General features: G+C 43.4%; 1 protein-coding gene across 4 annotated transcripts in view; it reads left to right on the top strand.

The window, feature by feature from the left end:
• The window catches only part of LOC140482474 (obscurin-like), a 322475-nt gene that overhangs the window by 205456 nt on the left and 91688 nt on the right, over positions 1 to 25331 (top strand). For all 4 annotated transcript variants that reach the window (XM_072580002.1, XM_072580005.1, XM_072580003.1 and 1 more), the window contains 3 exons: positions 1494 to 1769; positions 2976 to 3251; positions 23986 to 24261. In XM_072580002.1, the coding sequence (XP_072436103.1) occupies positions 1494 to 1769; positions 2976 to 3251; positions 23986 to 24261 (828 nt within the window). The remainder of the gene's footprint in view (positions 1 to 1493; positions 1770 to 2975; positions 3252 to 23985; positions 24262 to 25331) is intronic.

Consider the following 25331-nt stretch of genomic DNA (forward strand, 5'->3'; position numbering starts at 1 on the left):
TGCTGTATGACTCTATGACTCTACTGTCTGACTCCTCCCACCATTGCCACCTGCTCTTGGAGGTGCCAGTACCATACAACATGTAAATTGGGATTAGAAATAAGCCACTCAGCCCTCAAGTCTGTTTCTGCATGCATTTAGATTGTGGCTGATCTGAGTGCTCCTCATTCCCATCAACACCTTCGTAGCATCTCACCCCCTCCTTATCAAGAATGTAATTCCCCAGTCGAAAAGTGTGACACTGGAAAAGTACAGTAGGTTAGGCAGCATCTGAGGAGCAGGAGAGCCAAAGTTTTGGGCTTAATCCCTTCATCAGGGTTCGTTCCTGATAAAGGGTTTGCACCCGAAACATAGACTGTCCTGTTTCTTGGATGCTCCCTGACCTGCTGTGCTTTTCCAGCACCACACGTTTTGACTCAACTTTCCAACAACTGCAGTCCTCACTTTCTCCTATGTATTTACCTCAGCTGAATAACATTTAAAGACTATCTTCCCAAAAGGGCAAGGGAGGCAGAGTTTCAAGACTCATAGCCCTCTGTAAACAAAAATGTCTTTTTCAGCCTTATTGCTGTGCACCTGGAGTTATATGTAGGCCAAGACCAGATAAGGACAGCAGATTTCCTTCCATGAAAGGTATTAGTGAACCAGATGGGTTTTCTTGACAGTCAGCAACAGTATCATGGTCATCATTATTTGGAGATGCCGGTGTTGGACTGGGGTGTACAAAGTTAAAAAGCACACAACACCAGGTTATAGTCCAACAGGTTTAATTGGAAGCACACTAGCTTTCGGAGCGACGCTCCTTCATCAGGACGCTCCACTATCACCTGATGAAGGAGTGTCACTCTGAAAGCTAATGTGCTTCCAATTAAACCTGTTAGACTATAACCTGGTGTTGTTTGATTTTTAATCACAGTCATCATTAGACTCTTAATTCCAGGTTTTTATTGAAGTCAAATTCTTCCATCTGCTATGGTGAGATTTAGACCCAGGGTTCTCAGAAAATTACCTAAATCTCTCGATGAATAATCTACTGATAATATCACCAGCCCATCGTTTCTCAGGTTATCTTATTGGTCATTTATAAAAGCATTCACGAAGACAGGGAAACATATCACCAAGAAAGTGGGGAAAATATAGAACTTGTGCTCTCAGAAATTGAATGAAATAACATGTATGGGGAACCTATGGATAAGCAAAGAATTGATTGTGATGCAGAAAGGGTGAGATGTAAATGTGTGGGAGGATGTTCTCGTAGTGAACTAACATCGACAGCCATAATTGGCTGAATGACCAATTTCTGTATTGTAAACGTTTGTGTAATTGTTTGTAAAGGCACTGATCACCTGCCCTAATATGTTCATGTGTCTTGGTGTTAACTTGAGTCTAATTGCGCATCTTGAGCTATCTCTACAAGGTAAAGGTGGTAAATAAATACATATTCTTGTTATTGATACACTATTAAACCAACACATCCCTGGTTTTATCTGCAGAGCCACCAGTTAAGATAGTCAGACAGAACAAGGATCCAGCAGAGTATAAGTACCTGACCTCCGAGGATATTACCCTCCAGTGTGAACTGTCTTGGCCAGATGGTATTGCCAAATGGTACAAAGACAGGGCGAAGGTGGTGGAAAATGAGAGGATCTCCATGGGAAGGGAAGGAACGTTCCGGTCTCTGCAGATATTGGACGCTCGGACAACAGATTCTGGAGAGTACCTCTGTGATGTACAGAGCGATAGCATTGTATTCAGAGTGCGTGTGGAAGGTAACAAAGCTCAGGCTCAGTGCCCTCACAGAAGCTTTCCCCAGACACTTTTCTCGTTTTTGCGTGCTGACACAGATGATGCTCACTGAGACCATCAAAAATGTATTTGTCTTTGTGACACAGGGCAATATCACTCAGGCAGTAACTCCAGACTCAGTCCCTGTCCCTCATGGGATAGGTGGAATTCTGTGGTGTTCCTGTGTTTCTGACACAATCTCCATCCTCACCAACTATCATGTATCACCAACTACACCCCACCACCCCCACCAAATTTCTTGAGCAAGTTGTCACCCCCAGTTTATTCCCCATCTTTTCCAGCACCTCAGTGTTTGTCCCATTAGGTTTTTGCTCCTGTGCCCATAAGAAAACTGTTCTGCTCAGGGTACAAATGTCACCTTGTGTGCTCGTGATTGTGGCTAAACTTTCCCTCTTCATGTTCTCAACCTTTGACACATTGACCATCCTTGTCCAACCCCTCTTTCACTATTGTCGCTCTGATGGGATTCTCTCACGGTTCCCTTCCAATCCCTCACATTGTATCCAGAGAATTACCCTCAGTAGCCTCTCTTAGTGTTCATTCTCTGTCATCTCTCGTGACCTCCAAGAGTCTGTCATCAGCCCCCTCCTGCATCTTTCTTACAAACTGCCCCTGAGTGACATCGTCTGCAAACAGCAGGTCAGTTTTGCACCAACCAAACTCAGTCCTCCCCCACCAGCACCTCGGTCAATACTTTCTGTCCTTCATTAAACTTCTTAAAACCTATCCCTTTCTGCAGGTTTGGTGTTGTGGTTATCGAATTATGTTTGGTAACAATGCTGTGACATGTTAGAGCATGTTTTACAAATGCATATTTTACTCTGAAGAGGTGCTATATCAATGCAATATTTTAATGTGTAAAAGTGCAATATAAGTGCAATTTTTTAATGTACAACCATGCTATATAAGTGCATCTTTTTACTGTCAAAGGTGCTTTATAAATGCAAATTTTTACTGTGCAAATTTGCCATATAAGTGCATGTTTTTTTCTGTAAAAGATGCTTTACAAATTCAATTCTTATGATTAAAAGTGCTATATAAATGCAATTTGCTCTTGCTATATAGCTATAAATCTCTGGCAGTGATGAGGGAAGTCTCAATGCCCTCGATAATGGGTATACTAAATTCTGATAGTTCATTGTTGATAAACTTCATGGTATTCCTTCCAGATCCTCCTGTAATGATTGTTGGAAGTTCCCATATCTCGGAAGATCGCAGTTTCATTGAGTCTGAGACCATTGCTATGACATGTAAACTATCCCATCCAGATGTGCAGGTTCGCTGGTACAAGGATGGGATTGAGCTGCGGCCCAGTGACAAAATCAGGATCGAGTCACGGGGTCTGATAAGGGAGCTGATGATCTTCGACTCTGAACCATCCGATTCTGGACAATATGTCTGTGATGCTGACTCAGACAAACTGACCTTTAAAGTGACTGTCACAGGTACAGCCCCCATGTCGTCAGACCATTAGACAATAAGATGTAGGAGCAGTGGGCAATTCAGCCCATCACAGTCTGCTCTGCCATTCAATAAGGTCATGTCTGATCTGATAATCCTTGACTCTACTTTCCTGCCTTTTCCCCAAACTCTTGATTCCTTTACTAATTAAAAATCTGTCTGTCTCAGCCCTGACTATACTTAATGACCCAGCCTCAACAGCCCACCGCAGTGAAGAATTACACAAATTCACTACTTTCTGAGGGAAAATCCTTTCAGTTTTAAATATCTGACCCCTTATTCTGAGATTATTTCCCTCTGGTTCTAGACTTCCCACAAGGGGAAACAACCTTTCCGCATCTACCCTGTCAAGTCACCTAAGAAGCTTGTATACTTCATTCTTCTCAACTCCTTTGAATACAAACCCAACTTACAAAACCTCTCCTCATAAGACAGATCCTCCATAACCAGTATCAGCCTAGTGAACCTTCTCTGTGATGTCTGTAATGTTGAAATGCCTCTCCTAAGATAAGGGGAGCACAGCTGTTTACAATATTTTGGCTGTGGTCTACGGTGATCATTCTGTGTGTCTGTCCTATTATCCACTGAACTTGGATGTTACTTTTTAAAAAATTATGCATGAGGACTCTGAAATCCATCTGTTCTGAAACATTTTGGAGTCTTTCTCCATTTAACTAATGTTTACCTCCAGTATTCTTCCTGCCAAAGTATATAGCCTCATGATTTGGAGATGCCGGTGTCGGACTGGGGTGTACAAAGTTAAAAATCACACAACACCAGGTTATAGTTTAACAGGTTTAGTTGGAAGCACACTAGCTTTTGGAGCATCGCTCCTTCATCAGGTGGTAGTGGAGGACTCAATCCTAACACAGAATTTATAGCAAAAATTTACAGTGTGATGTAACTGAAATTATACGTTGAAAAATTGATTGTCTGTTAAGCCATTCATCTGTTCGAATATCATGATAGTTTCACTTCTTTCATGTGTAAATCACAAAACCTTTTTTAAAAAGTTGCATTCTCAGGTTAGCTGTTAACAATGATGATAGCTGGACAATATGTTAGCCCCCTGTGTTCTCTGTCAATGCCATAATGTTTTGATTGATTCTAATCTAAAAAATGAGATAACGGAGTTTTACATGAATTCATGCAGTTTTTGGGCTCAGAGTTCTATATGAACGCCTGCAGTTTTTGAGCAAAGTACAATGTAACCCTGAAAGTACAAATTCACCCCACAAAATATGTGTGTGCATGTGGGTGTTTGTCTGTCTGTATGTGTGTGTCTGTCTGGTTTGGGGGTTGTGAGTGTGAGAAAGCGGATGTGTGTGTGTAGCGTAGAGTGTTTTAAGTCTGTGAGGGGGTGCATGTGTGAGTGTGTGTGTCTGTAAGGGTGTGTGTGCGTGTCTGTGTATGCAGCTGTGTATAGGAGTGCTTGTGTGTGTGTGAGTGTGAGTGTGTGTGTGTGTAGGAGTATCTGTGTTTGTATATAGTGCAATGGTGGTCACTTGTAATGTGACATGAACCCAAGGTCCCTGTTGAGGCCCTCCTTATGGATACTGAACTTAGCTATCAGCCTCTGCTCGGCCACTTTTCGCTGCTGCCTATCCCGAAGTCCGCCTTGGAGGATGGTCACCCGAAGGTCAGAGGTCGAATGATCACAACAAATGATCCTTGATCACAACGTCTTCACCTTTGACAACCAGTTCTTCATCCAGACATATAGAACAGCCATGGGGACCAAATTTGCACCCCAATATGCCAAAACTTTGATGCACAGGTTCAAACAAGACTACTTCTCTTTGCAGGATCTCCAACCAATATTATACACCAGGACATTGACGACATTTTCTTCCTCTGGACCCATGGCGAGGAGTCACTGATAAAAACTACACAGTGACATCAACAAGTTTCAAACTCACCATGGACTACTCTCGCCTATCAGTCTCATTCTTGGACACATGCATCTCCTATGGACAAGCCCTACACATACACCGGATCTGCTCAGATGAGGAGGAACGTGACAGACACCTGGAAGTACTCAGGGATACCCTCACAAGAACGGAGTACGATGCCCAACTCATTAACCTCCAATTCCGACGTGCCATAGGCAGGAACCGTAATGACTTCCTCAGGAGACAGACACGTGCTGCAACCGACAGGGTACTTTTCATTGTTCAGTATTTCCCAGGAATTGAAAAACTACGCTATGTTCTTCGTGACCTGCAACACATTATCAATGAAGATGAGGACCTCACCAAGACATTCCCCACATCTCCAATACTTGCCTTTAAACAACCGCCAAACCTCAAACAGATCGTTGTTCGTAGCAAGCTGCCTGGCTCTCAGGACAGCTCCATACAACTCTGTCACAGTAGGCGCTGCAAGACGTGTCAGAGTGTGGACATAGATACTACCATTACGCGTAGGGACACCTCCACCTCGTACTCATGTGACTCCGCCAACGTTGTCTATCTTATACGTTGTAAGCAAAGATGCCTGGAGGCATGGTACATTGGGGAAACCGAGCAAAGGCTACGACAACGGATGAATGGGCACCACACAACAATCACATGGTGATAGCTAGACAATATGTTGAAGGTGTTAGCCCCCTGTGTTCTCTGTCTTTGCCATGATGTTTAGATTGATTCTAATCTAAAAATTAGATTTTTAGACACACATATACACCTTTACAGACACACACACTCCCACACACTCACATGCACCCCCTCACAGACTTAAAACACTCTGCGCCACACACACATACACACATACGCTTTCTCACACTCACAACCCCCAACCCAGACAGACACACACATACAGACAGACCAACACCCACATGCACACACATATTTTGTGGGGTGAGTGTTCCCTCCCAGTTGGGGAACACTTCAGTGGTCCAGGACATTCGACCTCGGACCTTCGGGTGACCATCCTCCAAGGCGGACTTCGGGACAGACAGCAGCGAAAAGTGGCCGAGCAGAGGCTGATAGCTAAGTTCGGTACCCATAGGGAGGGCCTCAACCGGGACCTTGGGTTCATGTCACATTGCAGGTGACCACCCTTGCATTGTACACACACACAGATATTCCTACATACACAAACTCTCGCACACACACAGGCACTCCTATACACACATACACACGGACACACATATACACAGACACCCACACACACCCTTACAGACACACACTCACACATGCACCCCCCCAAAAGACTCAAGACACTCTGCACTACACACACACACACACAAACACACACACACGCTTAATTAAACCTGTTGGACTATAACCTGGTGTTGTGTGATTTTTAACTACATAACCTAACATTTTCCCACGCTATACTCACTCTGCCAAGTTTTTGCCTACTCATATAACCTGTCTATATATCTCTGCAAACTCTTTTTGTCCTTGTCATCATGCCTTACCAATTTTGTAGCATCTACTTCCTTGGCTAAAGTATATTCACTTCCCTCATCCAACTTATTAACATGTATAGTGAATAATTGTAGCCCAGGACTGATCCCTGTGACAGTCCGCTAGTTAAGGTTGCCATCTTGAAAATGCATTCCCTCATCTCAACTCTCTTCTGGGTTAGCCAGTTCTCTATCCATGCTAACGTACTACCTGGGTTCTTATTAAGTTAAGAATCACACGACACCAGGTTATAGTCCAACAGGTTTAATTGGACGCACACTAGCTTTCAGAGCAATGCTCCATCAGGTGGTAGTGGAGGGCTCAATCCCAACACACAGAATTTATAGCAAAATTTTACAGTGTGTAACTGAAATTATACATTGAAAAATTAATTGTCTGTTAATGTATAATTTCAGTTACATCACACTGTAAATTTTTGCTCTAAATTCTGTGTTAGGATTGAGCCCTCCACTACCACCTGATGAAGGAGCGTCGCTCCAAAGCTAGTGTGCTTCCAATTAAACCTGTTGAACTATAACCTAGTGTTGTGTGATTTTTAACTTTGTACACCTCAGTCCAATACCGGCATCTCCAAATCATGGGTTCTTATTAAGTAGCCTAATGTCTGGTACCTTTTCAAACATCCGAAAATCCAATTATATTACAATTACTGTTCAGCTTGTTTCTATCCTGCTTGTTATCTTCTTAAAAAATGCTAGTAAGTTTGTCAGGCATGACTTTCCATTTCTGAAGCTGTGCTGATACTGCTTGATCATATTATGTACTTTCTAAATGGTCCGCTATTATGTCTTTCATAAATATCTCTAATTTTGCCAACAGCATGACAGACATTAAGCTAACTGACCTGCAGTTATCTATTTTGTTTTTGTCTCCTTCCCTTTTTGAATTACACTGGCATTTTCCAATCCCATTCTTAATTCTCCAACTCCACTTTTTAAGGGCCTCTGTCCACTTTGACCTCTTCTTCCAAAGTGAATTTGAAGAATCACTTGCTGGTTTACCCTCAAATTTTACTTTCTACCTATTTATTTATTTCAGGTTATCTTTTATTGGATTTTAAAACTTTCCCAATGCTCTGACTTACCACTAATCTTTGCCACCTTACATAATTTTTCTTTCAGTTTGAAGTTATCCTAACTTTCCTGGTTAACCATGGTTGGCTTATCCCCTTCCGAGGATCCTTCTTTCTCACTGGGATATATCTTTGCTGTGGTTCATTAATAATTTTCTTAAATATCTATTATTGCACCTGAAAAATCATACCTGATACAGTTCTTTCGAACAACTGCTGCCCTCGTTCCCATGTAATTATTCTACTTTAAGCTTAGTTATTGTTTCTGACCCAAGTTTGTCATTCTCAAAGTGAATGCTAGATTACACTTTGGTGTGGTCACTGTTCGAGGAGATATTTTACTCTGAGATTATTTGTTAAACCTGCTTCATTACATGTCACCAGCAACAAAATAGTCTGATCCCTGGTTAAATCCACAGCATATTGTTCTAGAAAAAGGTTCCAATTACAGTCTTATGAATTCTTCCTCATGGCTACCTCTGCCAATTTGATTTTCCCAATCTGGGTGAAGATTAAATTCACCTATTGATTAACCTACTACCTTAATTACAGGTCCTCATTGTCTGTTCATTTATTCTCTGCCCCACTATATAGGGAACCTCTACTATTAGGACCCACTATTAGGAAACCTGTACACTACTCTCACCAGTGTCTTCTCCCCCTTTTATTTCTTGCGTCCACCCATTATAGATTCTAGATCCTCCAGTCCAAGATCATTTCTTGCTGTCAGACCTATTCCATCTCATATTTATAATGCTACCCCACTATGCTATTCTTCCTGCCTGATCTTGTGAAATGCCACATACTGCTGAATATTTAGCTTTGTTCTCCCTGTAACCATCTCTTATAATATTATACCAATTAACTTATGTTTATTTATTTTGTTCTGAACATTGCACACATTCAAGTAAAGAACCATTAATTCTTCTTTTGACCATATTCACTGCTTTTTTCAATGTTGGAAACTCTGTTGCCCCCGTGTCTTCGAGGTATTGTTATCCTAATAGCTGCCCTGTAATACTGTCATATCCTCTTACTTTGGAAGCTTACATTTCCCCTCTCACAAAGCCTCCCCAGCCCTCTAATTAGTTTAAAACCTTCTCTACAGCCCTAGTTTAAAAAACAAAGAAAATTTACAGCCCAGGAACAAGCCCTTTAGCCCTGCAAGCCTGAGCCGATCCAAATCCACTGTCTGAATCTGTCGCCCATTTCCTAAGCATCTGTATCCCTCTGCTCCCCAGCTACTCATGCATCTGTCCAGACGCATCTTATATGAATATACTGTGCCTGCCTGTACCACCTCTGTTGGCAACGCGTTCCAGGCATTTATCACCCTCTGTGTAAAGTACTTGCCGTGTGCATCCCCCATTAACTTTTCACCTCTCACCTTGAGAGCGTGACCTTTCGTTATTGAATCCTTCACCCTGGGAAAAAGCTTATCTCTATCTCCCCTGTCTATATCCTTCATGATTTTATAGACCTCAAACAGGTCCCCCCTCAATCTCCTTTTTTCTAATGCAAACAAACCTAACCTACTCTACCTCTCTTCATAGCTAGCACCTTCCATACCAGGCAACATCCTCGTAAACCTTCTCTGCACCCTCTCCAAAGCGTCCACATCCTTTTAGTAATGTGGTGACCAGAACTGTACACAGTATTCTAAATGCAGCTGAACCAGTTTTAACATGACCTGCCAGCTCTTATACTCAATACCCCATCCGATGAAGGCAAGCTTACTTCTTGACCATTCTATCCACCTGTGCAGCAACCTTTAGGGTACAATGGACCTGAACTCCCAGATCTCTCTGCTCATCAACTTTTTCCAAGGTTCTACCGTTTACTGTTTAACTCGATCTAGAATTAGACTTCCCAAAATGCATCGCCTCATATTTGCCTGGATTGAACTCATCTGCCACTTCTCCGCCCAACTCTCCAGTCTATATCTATATTCTCCTGTATTCTTTGACAGTCCCCTATGCTTTCTGTTACTTCACTAATCTTTGTGTCACTGTTATTCGATTCACAAGGATACTACTGGATCCCACCCTCCCTCTCCAAGTTGTTTTTCACCTCCCTGGTGAGATCCTTAATCCTGGGACCAAGTGGGTGATACAGCCTTCAGGATCCCCACTTATGACTTCATCGAACAGTATCTGTCCCTGTCTCCTACCACTATGACATTACTATTTTCTTCCCTGACTACACCAAGGTTTCATGATCAGTCCGCTCATTCCCTAGTCTTAACCTGCACAGTTCACAAGAACTTTAAAAGTGTTGGGCAACTTCAGGGACAGTGATTCCTCAATTGCAACCCTGAGTCCTCATACATTCCTTAGCTACAATCATACCTCTTGTCCCTGATCACAGACCAAAGTTGAATTATCTAGGCCGAGAGGCGTGACTGACTGCTAGAGCAATGTATTCAGGTAATTTTCCCCTCTCCAATGGGTTTCAGTGTATGCAGCTCAGACTCCAGCTCCTCAGCTTGAATCTGAAGTTCCTCAAGTTGTAAATAGTCAGTATTAATATGTTCGCTGTGGAACACCTTAGTATCCAGCAGTTCCAATATGCTGCAGCAGCAACACATGACCCAACATCCATCAGTATTATATTTTATTCAATTAACTCATTAATTTCTCTAATATTCCAGCTCATAACCTTGAAAAACCTCTGCTTTTTGTACTGTTATTTTTTTCAATTGTCTACTTAACTATTTAATTTTAAGAAATAAGGATTTAAAAAAGCTGGAGACCTAATTGTGAACTGAAGTTAATAGGAAAGACTAATCTGCTTTCCCTGCATCCTGTCACATTGTGCTTTGCAGCATCATTCCACTGCACTCTTTCATTATTGACTGTCAGACATTGCAACGCTCCTTCAGTAATGACTCTCTGACAGTGCAGCACTCCCACAGTACTGACCATCTCATAGTGTTGCACTCTCATGATACTGACCTCCGACAGTGCAGCACTTCTCAGTACTAACCTCCAACAATATGGCATTCCCTCGGTGCAGACCATCTGACGGTGCTGATTTCTCTATCAGTACTGATCTCCTGACAGTGCAGTACAGTACTCAATCAGTGCTGACCCTCTGACAATGCAGCACTCCATCAGTACTTTCTTTGCAAGTGCAACATTCTCTCAGTTCTGATCCTCTGACAGTGTCATGCTCCCTCTGTACTAATCCTCAGATAGTGTAGCATTCCCTTGATACTGACTTCTGAAAGTGTGGCACTACCTCAGTACTAACCCTCTGACAGCGCAGCACTCTACCAGTACTGACAGTTTGACAGAACAGCTCTCCCTCAGTACTGACTCTCTGACAGAGCAGCACTGTCTCATTACAGACAGTGAGGTGCTTCGTCAGAACTGATCATCAGACAATGCAGCACTCCTTCATTACTGACCCATTAACAGTACAATCTTGACGTTCCAGATGGTGAGCCTGTGGAAATCATTGCCACAAAAAGTAGTTGAGACCAAAACAGTTTGTGTTTTTAAGAAGGAGGTTAATATATCTTGGTTAATATATCTTTTATGGCTAAAAGGTCAAAGGATATGAGAGGAGGGTGATGATAGCTTAATGGTCTTATTACTTGACTCTTAATCCAGGGACTCAGATAATCTTCTGGGTCCTCAGTTCAAATCCCGCCATGGCAGGTGGTGGAATTTGAATTCGATAAAAATCTGCAGTTAAGATTCTAATGATGACCATTGCTGATTGTCAGACAAACCCATCTGGTTCACTAATGTCCTTTAAGAAAGGAAACTGACATCCTTACCCGGTCTGGATGGAGCAGTGTTTTGACCCACATTAAGCCTAGACTCACAGCAAGTCCCAGCAATAACTCTTAATTGTTCTCTGGGTAATTAGGGATGGGCAATAAATGCTGGCCTAGCCAGTGACACTCTCATCCCATCAATGAATTAAATTTAATATCATTTTCGGGTAATGAGATCAATGATCAGCAATGATCATATAGAATGTTGGAGCAGACTCAAGACATCAAATGGCTACTTTTTTTATCTTTAATGTTTCAATCTGCCAAATCCCTCTGTGGGAATCAAACATCACTTTTTTTCTAAATCTACATTCACATAAGTATTTTTGTCACGTTCCTTTCTAATACCATCAAATCTGAGTGTCTATTCAGCTTCATCCAGTGAGAAATGAATTCTTTCCCGGCAGAATGACACAATGACAAATAGCCAATCATAGAGGCTCAGGGTTCTCAGGAGGTGCCTGAAGCGTAGACTTCACCTTTGGAGCTGTGGCTTTCCCACTTGTTATTAATCTGGACTAAGTCCTGATGTCTCGTGAACTGTTGAATTAGAAGTGGAGCAACATGTTGCTGAGATCAAATGTACTTCAGGCTTGATCTCTTCTCACTGATAAATCTCATGGCCCAGCGTATAACAGAATAGTGTATGACGTGTACCTTCCCTTTAAGAGACAATATTAAATAGGGGGTACAATTCTACAAGGTGCATCATTGAAGGTGTCAGGACGGGTAGAGAGAACAGTAAGTGAATTACGCAGTATTCTCAGCTTTATTAATAGGAGAAGAGAGGACAAGAGCAAGGCGATGATGTTGAACTTGTACAAGAGATTGGTTTAAAAAAAACTTAAGATGTAGGAGCCAAAGTAGGCCATTATTAGAACATAGAACATAGAACATAGAAGAATACAGCGCAGAACAGGCCCTTCAGCCCTCGTTGTTGCGCCGATCAAAGCCCACCTAACCTACACTAACCCTCTATCCTCCATATACCTATCCAATGCCCGCTTAAATACCCATAAAGAGGGAGAGTCCACTACTGCTACTGGCAGGGCATTCCATGAACTTACGACTCGCTGAGTGAAGAACCTACCCCTAACATCAGTCCTATATCTACCCCCCCTTAATTTAAAGCTATGCCCCCTTGTAATAGCTGACTCCATACGTGGAAAAAGGTTCTCACTGTCAACCCTATCTAACCCCCTAATCATCTTGTACACCTCTATCAAATCACCCCTAAACCTTCTTTTCTCCAATGAAAACAACCCCAAGTGCCTCAGCCTTTCCTCATAGGATTTTCCTACCATACCAGGCAACATCCTGGTAAACTTCCTCTGCACCCGTTCCAGTGCCTCCACATCCTTCCTATAGTATGGCGACCAAAACTGCACACAATATTCCAGATGCGGCCGCACCAGAGTCTTATACAACTGCAGCATATTCTGCATGTACTGCATCATTCAGCGAGATGGCTGATCTGATCCTCGACTCCACTCTCCTGTTTTATCCCACATCCCTTGCTGATCAAAAATCTCCTGTCTCAGCCTTGATTATACTTAATGACACATCCTCTATACCTCTCTGTAGTAAATAATCCCACAGATTCACTACCCTTTGAGAAGAAATTCCTTTTATCTCCATTAGACATTAGCTGGAATATTGTGTACAGCCCTGAAAGCCACACTGTAGGAAAGTGCAGAAGTGATTTACAAAATAGTTGCAGGAATGAGAAACTTAATTTATGAGGGTAGATTGAGGATGTTGGGACTGTTCTCCTTGGAGAGAAGAAGGCTGAGAAGAGATTTGATAGAGGGTTTTAAAATCATGAGCCGGCTGGATAGATAGAGAGAAACTGTTCCCACACATGGAAGGAACAAGAACAAGAAGGCATAGATTTAAAGTGATGTACAAATGAAGCAAGGTTGAATTCAGGAACAGCTTGTTAATTCAGCAAGTAGTTAGGGTGTGGAATGCACTGCCTGGAAATGAGGGATGATCATTTGAGGCACTCAAGTGGGCTTTGGATGACTATTTAGCAAAAGAAAATGCAAGAGTGTGGAGAATAGACAAGAGATTGACATTAGGTAATACTGCTTGTTTAAAGACCCTGTACTGGCTTGATGGGCGAAATGGCTTTAATCTGTGTCATAACACCTCTGTAATTATGTGAAGAGAGTTCATGTTGAAATACTCCACGTGCAGTGTATAGATATTTTTATTCAGCTAGTTACATGTGTTATGCCACATCCGAAGCAGGTGAGACTTGAACATCGGTTTCCTGGCTGAGGGTTAGGGACTGTGCTACTATAGCCTTAATGTGCTATGTGCTGCCATTGTTGTGACTGCCTGGTTCTCTGCAAGCTGTACAAACATAATTGCTGTAATGTTAGCTTTATAACCTATCAAGTGTTTTACTGTTTCAAATGTGCTAACCCACAGAGTTAATCAATTCCTAGTGAGAAATTAATTAGAGTCAAAGAGATGTATAGCATGGAAACAGACCCTTCGGTCCAACCCGTCCATGCCGACCAGATATCCCAACCCACTCTAGTCCCACCTGCCAGCATCCGGCCCATATCCCTCCAAACTCTCCCTATTCATATACCCATCCAAATGCCTCTTAAATGTTGTAATTGTACCAGCCTCCACCACTTCCTCCGGCAGCTCATTCCATACCCGTACCACGTCTGTGTGAAAATGTTGCCCCTCAAGTCTCTTTTATATCTTTCCCCTCTCACCCTAAACCCATGCCCTCTAGTTCTGGACTCCCCAACCCCAGGGAAAAGACTTTGCCTATTTACCCTATCCATGCCCCTCATAATTTTGTAAACCTCTATAAGGTCACCCCTCAGCCTCCGACGCTCCAGGGAAAACAGCCCCAGCCTGTTCAGCCTCTCCCTATAGCTTAAATCCTCCAACCCTGACAACATCCTTGTAAATCTTTTCTGAACCCTTTCAAGTTTCACAACATCTTTCTGATAGGAAGGAGACCAGAATTGCATGCAGTATTCCAACTGTGGCCTAACCAATGTCCTGTACAGTCGCAACATGTCCTCCCACCCCCTGTACTCAATACTCTGACCAATAAAAGAAAGCATGCCAAACGCCTTCGTCACTATCCATTCAACTGCGACTCCACTTTCAAGGAGCTATGAACCTGCACTCCAAGGTCTCTTTGTTCAGTAACACTTCCTAGGACCTTACCATTAAGTGTATAAGACCTGCTAAGATTTGCTTTCCCAAAATGCAGCACCTCGCATTTATCGGAATTAAACTCCATCTGCCACTTCTCAGCGCATTGGCCCATCTGGTCCAGATCCTGTTGTAATCTGAGGTAACCCTCTTCGCTGTCCACTACACCTCCAATTTTGGTGTCATCTGCAAACTTACTAACTGTACCTCTTCTGCTCACATCCAAATCATTTATGTAAATGACCATTAGACCATTATCATTAATGGGACACAACATATCCTTTATGATCCCTCAAGTAGAGAAAGTGAGGACTGCAGATGCTGAAGATCAGAGCTGAAAATGTGTTGCTGGAAAAGCACAGCAGGTCAGGCAGCATCCAAGGAACAGGAGAATCGAAGTTTCGGGCATGAGCCCTTCTTCAGGAATGAGGAAAGTGTGTCCAGCCGGCTAACATAAAAGGTAGGGAGGAGGGACTTGGGGGAGGGGCACCTATCACATTTCCAATGCCCCTCCCCCAAGTCCCTCCTCCCTACCTTTTATGTTAGTCTGCTGGACACACTTTCCTCATTCCTGAAGAAGGGCTCATGCCCGAAACGTCGATTCTCCTGTTCCTTGGATGCTGCCTGACCTGCTGTGCTTTTCCAGCAACACATTTTCAGCTCTGATCCCTCAAGTGACCTGGTCCCCAGGTGTTCTTCACTTTGGGCCTATAAACTATTCCATGGAATCTGAGGGCCCAACACTGGAACTATTTCTGTAGTAACCTAGCCATAGTGTAACCTAACCCCCACAGTCCAATTTAGACAGTGTCAGCGAGGGATCACTGCTATTTTGATCCTAAACAACAGGTGCTTTGGTTTAGATATTAAATTCACCATCGCATCCACCCCAACCCTGGAATATCGAGTGCTGTGTCCATGTCAGAAAAAGAGACAGAAACAAAGAGAAATGGAGACAGAGATCAAGAGAGAAAGATAGACTGAGAACGGGACTAAAGACTGCTCTCTCAATCTCAGCATGCAGTACACTGCCTGTTAGGTTGGTGGTATGATTTTACTTCCAGTGGCGTATTTTATCTGATGTGGCAATAGTTATGTTATCTCTTGTAACTTGAGAAACTGAATGTGGTTTCGTTAGACTGAAGAATCCAACAGGTATTTATTACAATGATATAAAACAACTGCAGATGCTCAAGATTCGAAACAAAAACAGAAATTGCTGGAGAAATTCAGCAGGTCTCAGCAGCTCAAACAGTTAATGTTTCAAGCCCAGTGACCTCATCAGATATTTTATTTTATCAGATAATTATAACTAACTATTATACATTCACACATATACAAGTGTTTGGCTACTGTTATGCCATTCAACTATAACTTCCAATAGACTGTTATGCTTCAAGTGAATTTGGGGTAAGATGGAGGCAATATGGAGGTTATAATCTCAGGTCTCACATTATTACTAACAGTAGTGTCATCATGAGCATGTCTGTTAAAGATAAACTGACACATTGACCATGCAATAAATGCAACAAACTGAACAATATTTATAAAGTCAAAGCAATTGCAGGTCTGCGGGGAAAGAGCAGGAATGAATGGGACTAATCAGGTACTTCTTTGAAAGAACTTACACAGGCATGCTGGGCCAAATGGCCTCCCTCTGTGCAGTAATATTCCATGATTTTACAGAACCATTTTAACCCACTCATCTACAGAAAAGACATGAGAAAGAGTAACACTTTACAGTTTTAGATACAAACATACTCTGCAGGTTTTTCACAAAATGTTAAAGTAGAATAGATTTCAAATGATGATGAGCTGGAGCTGAATTATTGGTATGACAAGTTAACAGGGTAATTAAAAAGGCATAGAGGACATTTGCCTTTATCAGTTAAGACATAGATTATAAGAGGAGGGTGGTAATGTTGGAGCTGCAGAACTTTGGTTAGGCTGCAGCTGGAGTACTGTGCGTGATTCTGGTCACCCCACTATAAGAAGAATGTGATTGCACTGGAGGAGTGTAGTGGAAATTCACCAGGATGGAGCAGTTTAGCTATGAAGAGAAGCTAGATAAGCTCAGGTTGTTTCCTTTGGAGCAGAAGAAATTGAGAGAGGACCAGATAGAGGTGTGTAAGATTGAGGGGCATGGACAGGGTGAATAGAAAACAGCTATTTCCCTTGGTCTGAAGGTCAATAACAAAGGGGTATGAATTTAAAGTGAAGGCAGTTGAGATGGGATTTGAGGAAAATCTTTTTTGTCACCCAGATGGAAAGTGGGACTAGTGTAGCTTGAGCCCAACTAATCTTGTCATCACTGGCTGTCCCTCAATTTGAAGGTGTTACTATTCAAGGGGTGTGAGTATCTGCTGAGGGACTTCTTGTCTGATCAATTCCTAGCACCCCCCGTCCCCAGGTCTCTGGGTACACAAGGCAGAACATCTCACAGGGCAGTGGAATATGGATTTGTTTCCTTTAAATGCCTAAAGTTGCCTTCTATTAGTCAAGTATTAATCTTGCCTTTATTAGTCAAGGGATGGAGTTTAAGAACAGGGGGTTATGCTGGAACCACATCAGATGTTGGTTAAGCCACAGTACAGTCTGGAATCCACATTATAGGAGGGATGTGATTGCACTGGAAAAGGTGCAGAGGGGATTTATTAGGACATGGCCAGGGCTGGTTATGAAGAGATTAGATAGACTTGGGGATGTTTACCTTGGTGCAAAGGAGATTGCGAGAAGACACAATTGAGATTTGTAAAACTACAAGGGGCATAAATAGGGTAAACAGGAAAAAAGATCTTTCCCCTTGGTGGAGGGATCAATGAGCAGGGAACGTGGATTTATGGTAAAGGGCAGGAGGTGTAGAAGGAAAAACCTTTTCACCCAGAGAATGGTTGGAATCTAGAACTCTCAGCCTGTAAGGGTAGTAGAGACAGAAAGTTTTGCAGAGAGGCAATAGCCTGGTGATATTATTGCAAGACTGTTAATCCAGAGAACCAGGTAATGTTCTGGGACGCCAGGTTTGAACCTTGCCATGGCAGTTGGTAGAATTAAAGAGTCTAATGATGACCATTACTTCATTGTAGAATGTTGGAAAAATCCATCTGGTTCCCTAATGTCGTTCAGGGAAGGAAACTGCCATCCTTACCTGGTCTGGTCTACATGTGTCTCCAGACCCACAGCAATGTGTTTGACTCTTAATTGCCCTCTGGTTGATAAATACTAGCCTAGTCAGCGGTGCCTCATCCAATGAATGAAAAAGAAAATGTATTTAGATGTGTACTTTCGATGCCAAGAAATACAAGGCTCTAGGTTAATTGCTGGAAAAGGGAATTGGAATAGTTAGGTGGTTGTTTTTGACCTGCATGGATGGAATGGGCTGAAGACATGCACAAATGTTTGACTAAATTCTTCTCTGCAGTCACTCTGCCTCTTTATTAAGACATTAAATACAAAGCCTGATGAAATTTGATGGACAGGTTATCAGCCATTTTTGAATGATTGGCAACAAGCTCCTTTCAGTCATTAATGTCAATGATGCCTTGCTTCAAGAAGGGTTTCAAACAGAAATCACAAGTTGGCAGGAGCTGCTTTTCAACCACCTGTATACAGTGTCTCGTCCATTGTTCTGAAGATAGGGTCACTGGACCAGCAATATTAGTCTGCTTTCTCTCCATAGATGCTGCCAGATCTGCCAAGTTTTTCCAGCAATTGCTTATTTTGTTTCTCGTGCATGGCTAGTAGAGCTAGCTTTAAGAAGTACATTATTTTGTTTGATTATCCTCCATTGATTCTAGAGGGTGTGGTAGAGGCATTGTCGGAGGCATGTCTCAGTTGTGTTTATGTGTCACTGATTCACAGTCCAGATCTCGCTGCAGTACAGCAGTGTGGTGGTAACAACAGCTGTGTATATCAGGAATCATGTTGACTTGTGGAGATTTTTGTGGTGAAACATGATTGTAGTTTGTAGAAGGCTACACTAGCACAGCTGATCCAGAGTTGGATCTCTTCATCAATGATGTCTCAGCTCATTTATGCAACTACTAATGCTGCATGCCACTCCAATGCTCATTGTAGGATCTTGCTGTGCACATTAAGTACGTTGTTTTCCAACTTAAATTTCATAAAGTACTTTTGTTTAATTCTTTCACTGGGTGTGGGTGTCACTATCAAGGCTAGCTTTTGTTGCCTATTACTAATTTCCCTTGAATGAGTGGCTTGCTCGGCCACTTTAGAGAGCACTTAAGCATTGACCACAACACTGAATTCACATGTAGGCCAGACTGGGTAAGGACAGTAGATGTCTTTGCCTAAAGGACACTATTGAACCAGATGTGTTTTTATGATAATCATGTTAACATCTACTGTCCTTATCCAGTCTGGCCTACATGTGAACCAGATGCATTTTTATGATAATCATGTCAACAACGTTTTTATATAGAATCCCTACAGTGTGGAAACAGGCCCTTCAGCCCAACAAGTCCACGCTGACCATCTGAAGAGTAACCCACCCAGATCCATTCCCCTACCTTATTATCCTATATTTACCCCTGACTAATGCATCTAACCTACACATTCCTGGTTTGGAGACGCCGGTGTTGGACTGGGGTATGCAAAGTTAAAAATCACACAACACCAGGTTATAGTCTAACAGGTTTATTTGGAAGCACTAGCTTTTGGAGTGCCACTCCTTCATCAGGTGGTTGTGGAGAATAAGATTGTAAGACACAGAATTTATAGCACAAGTTTACAGTGTGATGTAACTGAAATTATAGATTGAAAAAGACCTGGATTGTTTGTTAAGTCTCTCATGTTTTAGAATGACCATGTTGGTTTCAGTTCTTTCACATGTAAACCGCAAAACGTTTTTAAAAAGTTACATTCTCAAGTGAACTTTAACAATTGGTATCATGTCGGCAATCCAAAAATGTGCAGGTTAGGTGAATTGGCCATGCTAAATTGTCCGTAGTGTTAGGTGAAGAGGTAAATGTAGGGGAATGGGTCTGGATGGGTTGCGCGTCGGTGTGGACTTGTTGGGCCGAAGGGCCTGTTTCCACACTGTAAGTAATCTAATCTAATCTAATCTAATGTATTGAAGATGTGAGCTTCCATGTGAGGCTGTCTGTGCTACAATGGACAGACTGATTCTAATCTAAAATACGGATTTACAGAATCTTACATGGATTCATGCAGTTTTTGAGCAAAGTAAAATGTAATTCTGCAGGTACAGATTCACCCCACAAACTTGTATGTGCATGTGTGTGGGTGGAGGGGGGAGGAGGGTGGGGGTTATGAGTGTCGGTGAGAGAGTGTAAAGGGGTATAAGTCTGCGAGAGCAAAAGAGAAAATGCTGGAAAACCTCAGCAGGTCTGGTAGCATCTGTAAGGAGAGAAAAGGGCTGATGTTTTGAGCCTAACTGACTCTTTGTCAAAGCTTTTCTGTCATTACAGATGCTGCCAGACCTGCTGAGATTTTCCTACATTTTCTCTTTTGGTTTCAGATTCCAGCATCCGCAGTAATTTGCTTTTATTTAAGTCTGAGAGGGTGTGTGTGGGAGTCTATGTGTGAGCGTATGAAAGAGGGTCAGTGTGTGTGTGTGTGTGTCAGTCAAGATTAGAGTGGTGCTGGAAAAGCACAGCAGGTCAGGCAGCATCCGAGGAGCAGGAAAACCAACGTTTCAGGCAACCGCCCTTCATCAGAAGGGCATTTGCCTGAAACGTCGATTTTCTTGCTCCTCGGATGCTGCCTGAACTGCTGTGCTTTTCCAGCACCACTCTAATCTTGACTCTGATTTCCAGCATCTGCAATCCTCACTTTCGCCTGACTGTGTGTGTGTCTGTCGGTCTGTGTGTGTGTATAGTGCAATGGGGTCACCTGTAGTATGACATGAACCCCAGGTCCTGGTTGAGACCCTCCCTATGGGTACCAAACCTGGCTATCAGGCTCTGCTCTGCCACTTTTCATTGTTGCCTGTTCCGAAGTCCGCCTTGGTCACCCGAAGGTCCGAGGTCAAATGTCCTGGACCACTGAAGTGTCCTCCGACTGAGAGGGAACTCTCCTCTCTGTTGATTGTTGTGCCATGTCCATTCATCCGTTGCCGTAGCCTCTGCTTGGTCTTGACAATGTACAAGCCTCAGGGCCTCCTTGCCTGCAGCGTATAAGATAGACAACATTGGCTGAGTCGCATGAGTACCTGCCGCGTACATGGTGGGAGGTGTCCCCACGTGTAATGGTGGTATCCGTGTCGACATTTTGACACATCTTGCAGCGTCTACCGTGACAAGGTTGTATGGTATTGTCCTGAAAGCCGGGCAATTTGCTACGAACAATGATCTGTTTGAGGTTTGGTGGTTGTTTAAAGGCGAGCAGTGGAGGTGTGGGGAAGGTCTTGGCGAGGTACTCATCCTCATTGATAATGTGCTACAGCCTGCGAAGACCATGGCGTAGTTTTTCAGCTCCTGGGAAGTACTGGACAACGAAGGGTACCCTGTTGGTTGCAGCACATGTCTATCTCCTGTGGAGGTCATTACGGTTCCTTGCTATGGCATTTTGGAACAGGCGGTCTATGAGTTGAGCATCGTACCCCATTCTTATGAGGGCATCCCTGAGTACTTCCATGTGCCCCTCACGTTCCTCCTCATCTGAACAGATACTGTGTAAGCGTAGGACTTGTCCATAGGGGATGGCTGTTTTAATATGTTTCGATGGAGGCTGGAGAAGTGTAGCATCACATGAGGTTATCTGTGAGTTTGCGGTAGAGTGAGGTGCTGAAGTGCCCATCCTTGATAGAGACCAGCAGCAGACAACAACGAAAAGTGGCCGAGCAGAGACTGATAGCCAAGTTTGGTACCCATAGGGATGGCCTCAACCAGGACCTTGGGTTCATGTCACACTGCAGGTGACCCCATTGCACTATACACACACAACAGACATAAGGACACACACAACCAAATACCCATACACAGACACTCCTACACACACACTCACGCAGAACCTTTCTCATATGCTCACACATACACTCCCACACGCACCCTCTCACAGACTTATATCCCTTTACACTCACACACACACTCTCTCACAGACACTTATAACTAACCCCCCACATACATGCGTGCGCACACACATATATAAGTTTGTGGGGTGAATTTGTACTTGCAGATTTACACTTTGCTTTGCTCAAAAATTGCATGAATCCATGTAAGATTCTGTAAGTCCATTTTTCAGATTAGAATCAGTCTGACCATTGTGGCACAGACAGCTTCATAGGGAATTCTGGATTAGTGGTGCTGGAAGAGCACAGCAGTTCAGGCAGCATCCAATTAGCTTCGAAATCGACATTTCGGGCAAAAGCCCTTCATCAGGAATAAAGGCAGTGACCCTGAAGCGTGGAGAGATAAGCTAGAGGAGGGTGGGTGTGGGGAGAAAGTAGCATAGAGTACAATGGGTGAGTGGGGGAGGGGATGAAGGTGATAGGTCAGGGAGGAGAGGGTGGAGTGGATAGGTGGAAAAGGAGATAGGCAGGTAGGACAAGTCCGGACAAGTCAGTGCTGAGCTGGAAGTTTAGAACTAGGGTGAGGTGGGGGAAGGGGAAATGAGGAAACTGTTGAAGTCCACATTGATGCTCTGGGGTTGAAGTGTTCCGAGGCGGAAGATGAGGCGTTCTTCCTCCAGGCGTCTGGTGGTGAGGGAGCGGCGGTGAAGGAGGCCCAGGACCTCCATGTCCTTGGCAGAGTGGGAGGGGGAGTTGAAATGTTGGGCCACGGGGCGGTGTGGTTGATTGGTGCGGGTGTCTCGGAGATGTTCCCTAAAGCGCTCTGCTAGGAGGCGCCCAGTCTCCCCAATGTAGAGGAGACCGCATCGGGAGCAACGGATACAATAAATGATATTAGTGGATGTGCAAGTAAGTTTTTAAGTAAGGATGCGGTCTCCTCTACATTGTGGAGACTGGGCGCCTCCTAGCAGAGCGCTTTAGGGAACATCTCCGGGACACCCGCACCAATCAACCACATCGCCCCGTGGCCCAACATTTCAACTCCCCCTCCCACTCTGCCAAGGACATGGAGGTCCTGGACCTCCTTCACCGCCGCTCCCTCACCACCAGACGCCTGGAGGAAGAACGCCTCATCTTCCGCCTCGGAACACTTCAACCCCAGAGCATCAATGTGGACTTCAACAGTTTCCTCATTTCCCCTTGCCCGAAACGTTGATTTCGAAGCTACTTGGATGCTGCCTGAACTGCTGTGCTCTTCCAGCACCACTAATCCAGAATCTGGTTTCCAGCATCTGCAGTCATTGTTTTTACTTAGCTTCATAGGGAAGCTCCCACCTTCAATACATTATCTTTGCCGACATGACACTAATTGTTAAAGCTTACTTGAGAATGTAACTTTGAAGAAAATGTTTTGTGATTTACATATGAAAGAACTGAAACCAACATGGTCATTCTAAAAGATGAGAGACTTAACAAACAATCCAGGTCTTTTTCAGTATATAATTTCAGTTACATCATACTGTAAACCTTTGCTATAAATTCTGTGTCTTACAATCTTATTCTCCACAACCACCTGATGAAGGAGCAGCGCTCTGAAAGCTGGTGCTTCCAAATAAACCTGTTGGACTATAACCTGGTGTTGTATGATTTTTAACTTCGTACACATTCCTGAACACTATGGGCAATTTAGCATGGCCAATTCACCTAACCTGCCCATTTTTGGATTGTGGGAGGAAACCGGAGCACAGACACAGTGAGAATGTACAAACTCCACACAGCCAGTTGCCTGAGGTTGGAATCGAACTTAGTCCCTGGCGCTATGAGGCAGCAGTGCTAGCCACCATGCCACCCCATGACGAGCCTCTCATAGGAACTAACAAAATTCTAACAGGAATAAACAGGATAAATGTGGGAAGGATATTCTCGATGACTGGGAAGTCCAGAACCAGGAATCACAGTCTAAGGAAATCAGCCATGATCATATTGAATAGCAGAGCAGGCTCAAAGGTTTACTGTCTTTTCTTTAGGGTAGTTTTTAATCCCAGATTTTCTTTTGATTTCAAAATTCACCATCTGCCACAATGGGGCTTAAACCCATATCTCCAGAACATTAGCCTGGACTTTTAGATTGGTAGCCTAGTGGCGTTAACATGATGCTACTGATTTTACCAGGTGGCAATGAAGTGTAATGGGGATTCACACACAATGGAAGGTGTAAAAGTGAGGACTTTCTTTCTGTTCTCTCCACCAGAGGCCCCAGTGTTGTTTACAAACAAGGAGAAACATCCAGAAGAAGTTTACGCCAATGAGAATGGACAGGCTGTGCTCGCAGCCATTGTCTCCAAGGAGCCAGCCAGTGTCACCTGGTATCGCCACAAGGAGCAGGTGACCAAGGGGGAAAAGTACGAGATGAAGAATGAGTCGCGCGTGCACAGTCTGATCATCAAGAATGTCCTGAAGAATGATTCTGGGTTCTACATCTGCCGCTCCACAGATGATGAGATGATCTTCAATGTGAACATGACTGGTAGGAATAGCGGGGCATGGAGTAAGAGCACTGAACTGGAGTCAAAGGTGGGAGAAATTTGAATATGGGATGGCTCTTTGTTGCCAATATCCCAAGATGCTCAGGGTCCCCTAAAGGAGCTGAACAACACTTTGTAATTATTAAAATGCTGGAAATCCTCATCAGGTCCATGGAAAGAGAAACAGACTAAATGATTCAGGTCAATGATGTTTCCTCAGGTGGAAAAAATGTTCCACATATTTAGAAGCTGAACCTTTTCAGGGTGAGCAATCAAAGAACAAAGAAAATTTACAGCCCAGGAACAGGCCCTTCGGCCTTCCAAGCCTGAGCAGATCCAAATGTACCGTCTAAACCTGTTGGTCAATTCCTAAGCATCTGTATCCCTGTATTCCCCACCTACTCATGCATTTATCCAGACACATCTTAAATGAATCTACCGTGCCTACCTCTACCACCTCTGCTGGCAACGCCCACCACCCTCTATGTGAAGTACTTGCTATGTGTATTCCCCTTAAACTTTCCACCTCTCACCTTAAAAGTGTGACCTCTCGTTATTGAATCCTTCATTCTGGGAAAAAGCTTGTCTCTATCCATCCTGTCTATACCCTTCATGATTTTGTAAACCTCAATCAGATCCCCCCTTAATCTCCTTTTTTGCTAATGATAACAAACCTAACCTACTCAACCTCGCTTCATAGCTAGCACGTTCCGTATCAGGCAATATCCTCATAAGCCTTCTCTGCACCCTCTCCAAAGTGTCCACATCCTTTTGGTAATGTGGCGACCAGAACCGTACACAGTATTCTAAATGCGGCCGAACCAATATCTTGTACAATTTTAACATGACTTGCCAGCTCTTATACTCAATACCCTGTCCAATGAAGGCAATCATACTATATGCCTTGTTGACCACTCTATCCACCTGTGCAGCATCCTTCACGATACAATGGACCTGCACTCCCAGATATCTCTGCTCATCAACTTTTTCCAAGACTCTTCCGTTCATTGTATAATTTGCTCTAGAATTTGCCTTGCCTAAATGCATCACCTCACATTTGCCTGGATTGAAA

Source organism: Chiloscyllium punctatum, chromosome 10 (genome assembly GCF_047496795.1).
Source record: "Chiloscyllium punctatum isolate Juve2018m chromosome 10, sChiPun1.3, whole genome shotgun sequence".
Classification (NCBI taxonomy): Eukaryota; Metazoa; Chordata; class Chondrichthyes; order Orectolobiformes; family Hemiscylliidae; genus Chiloscyllium; species Chiloscyllium punctatum.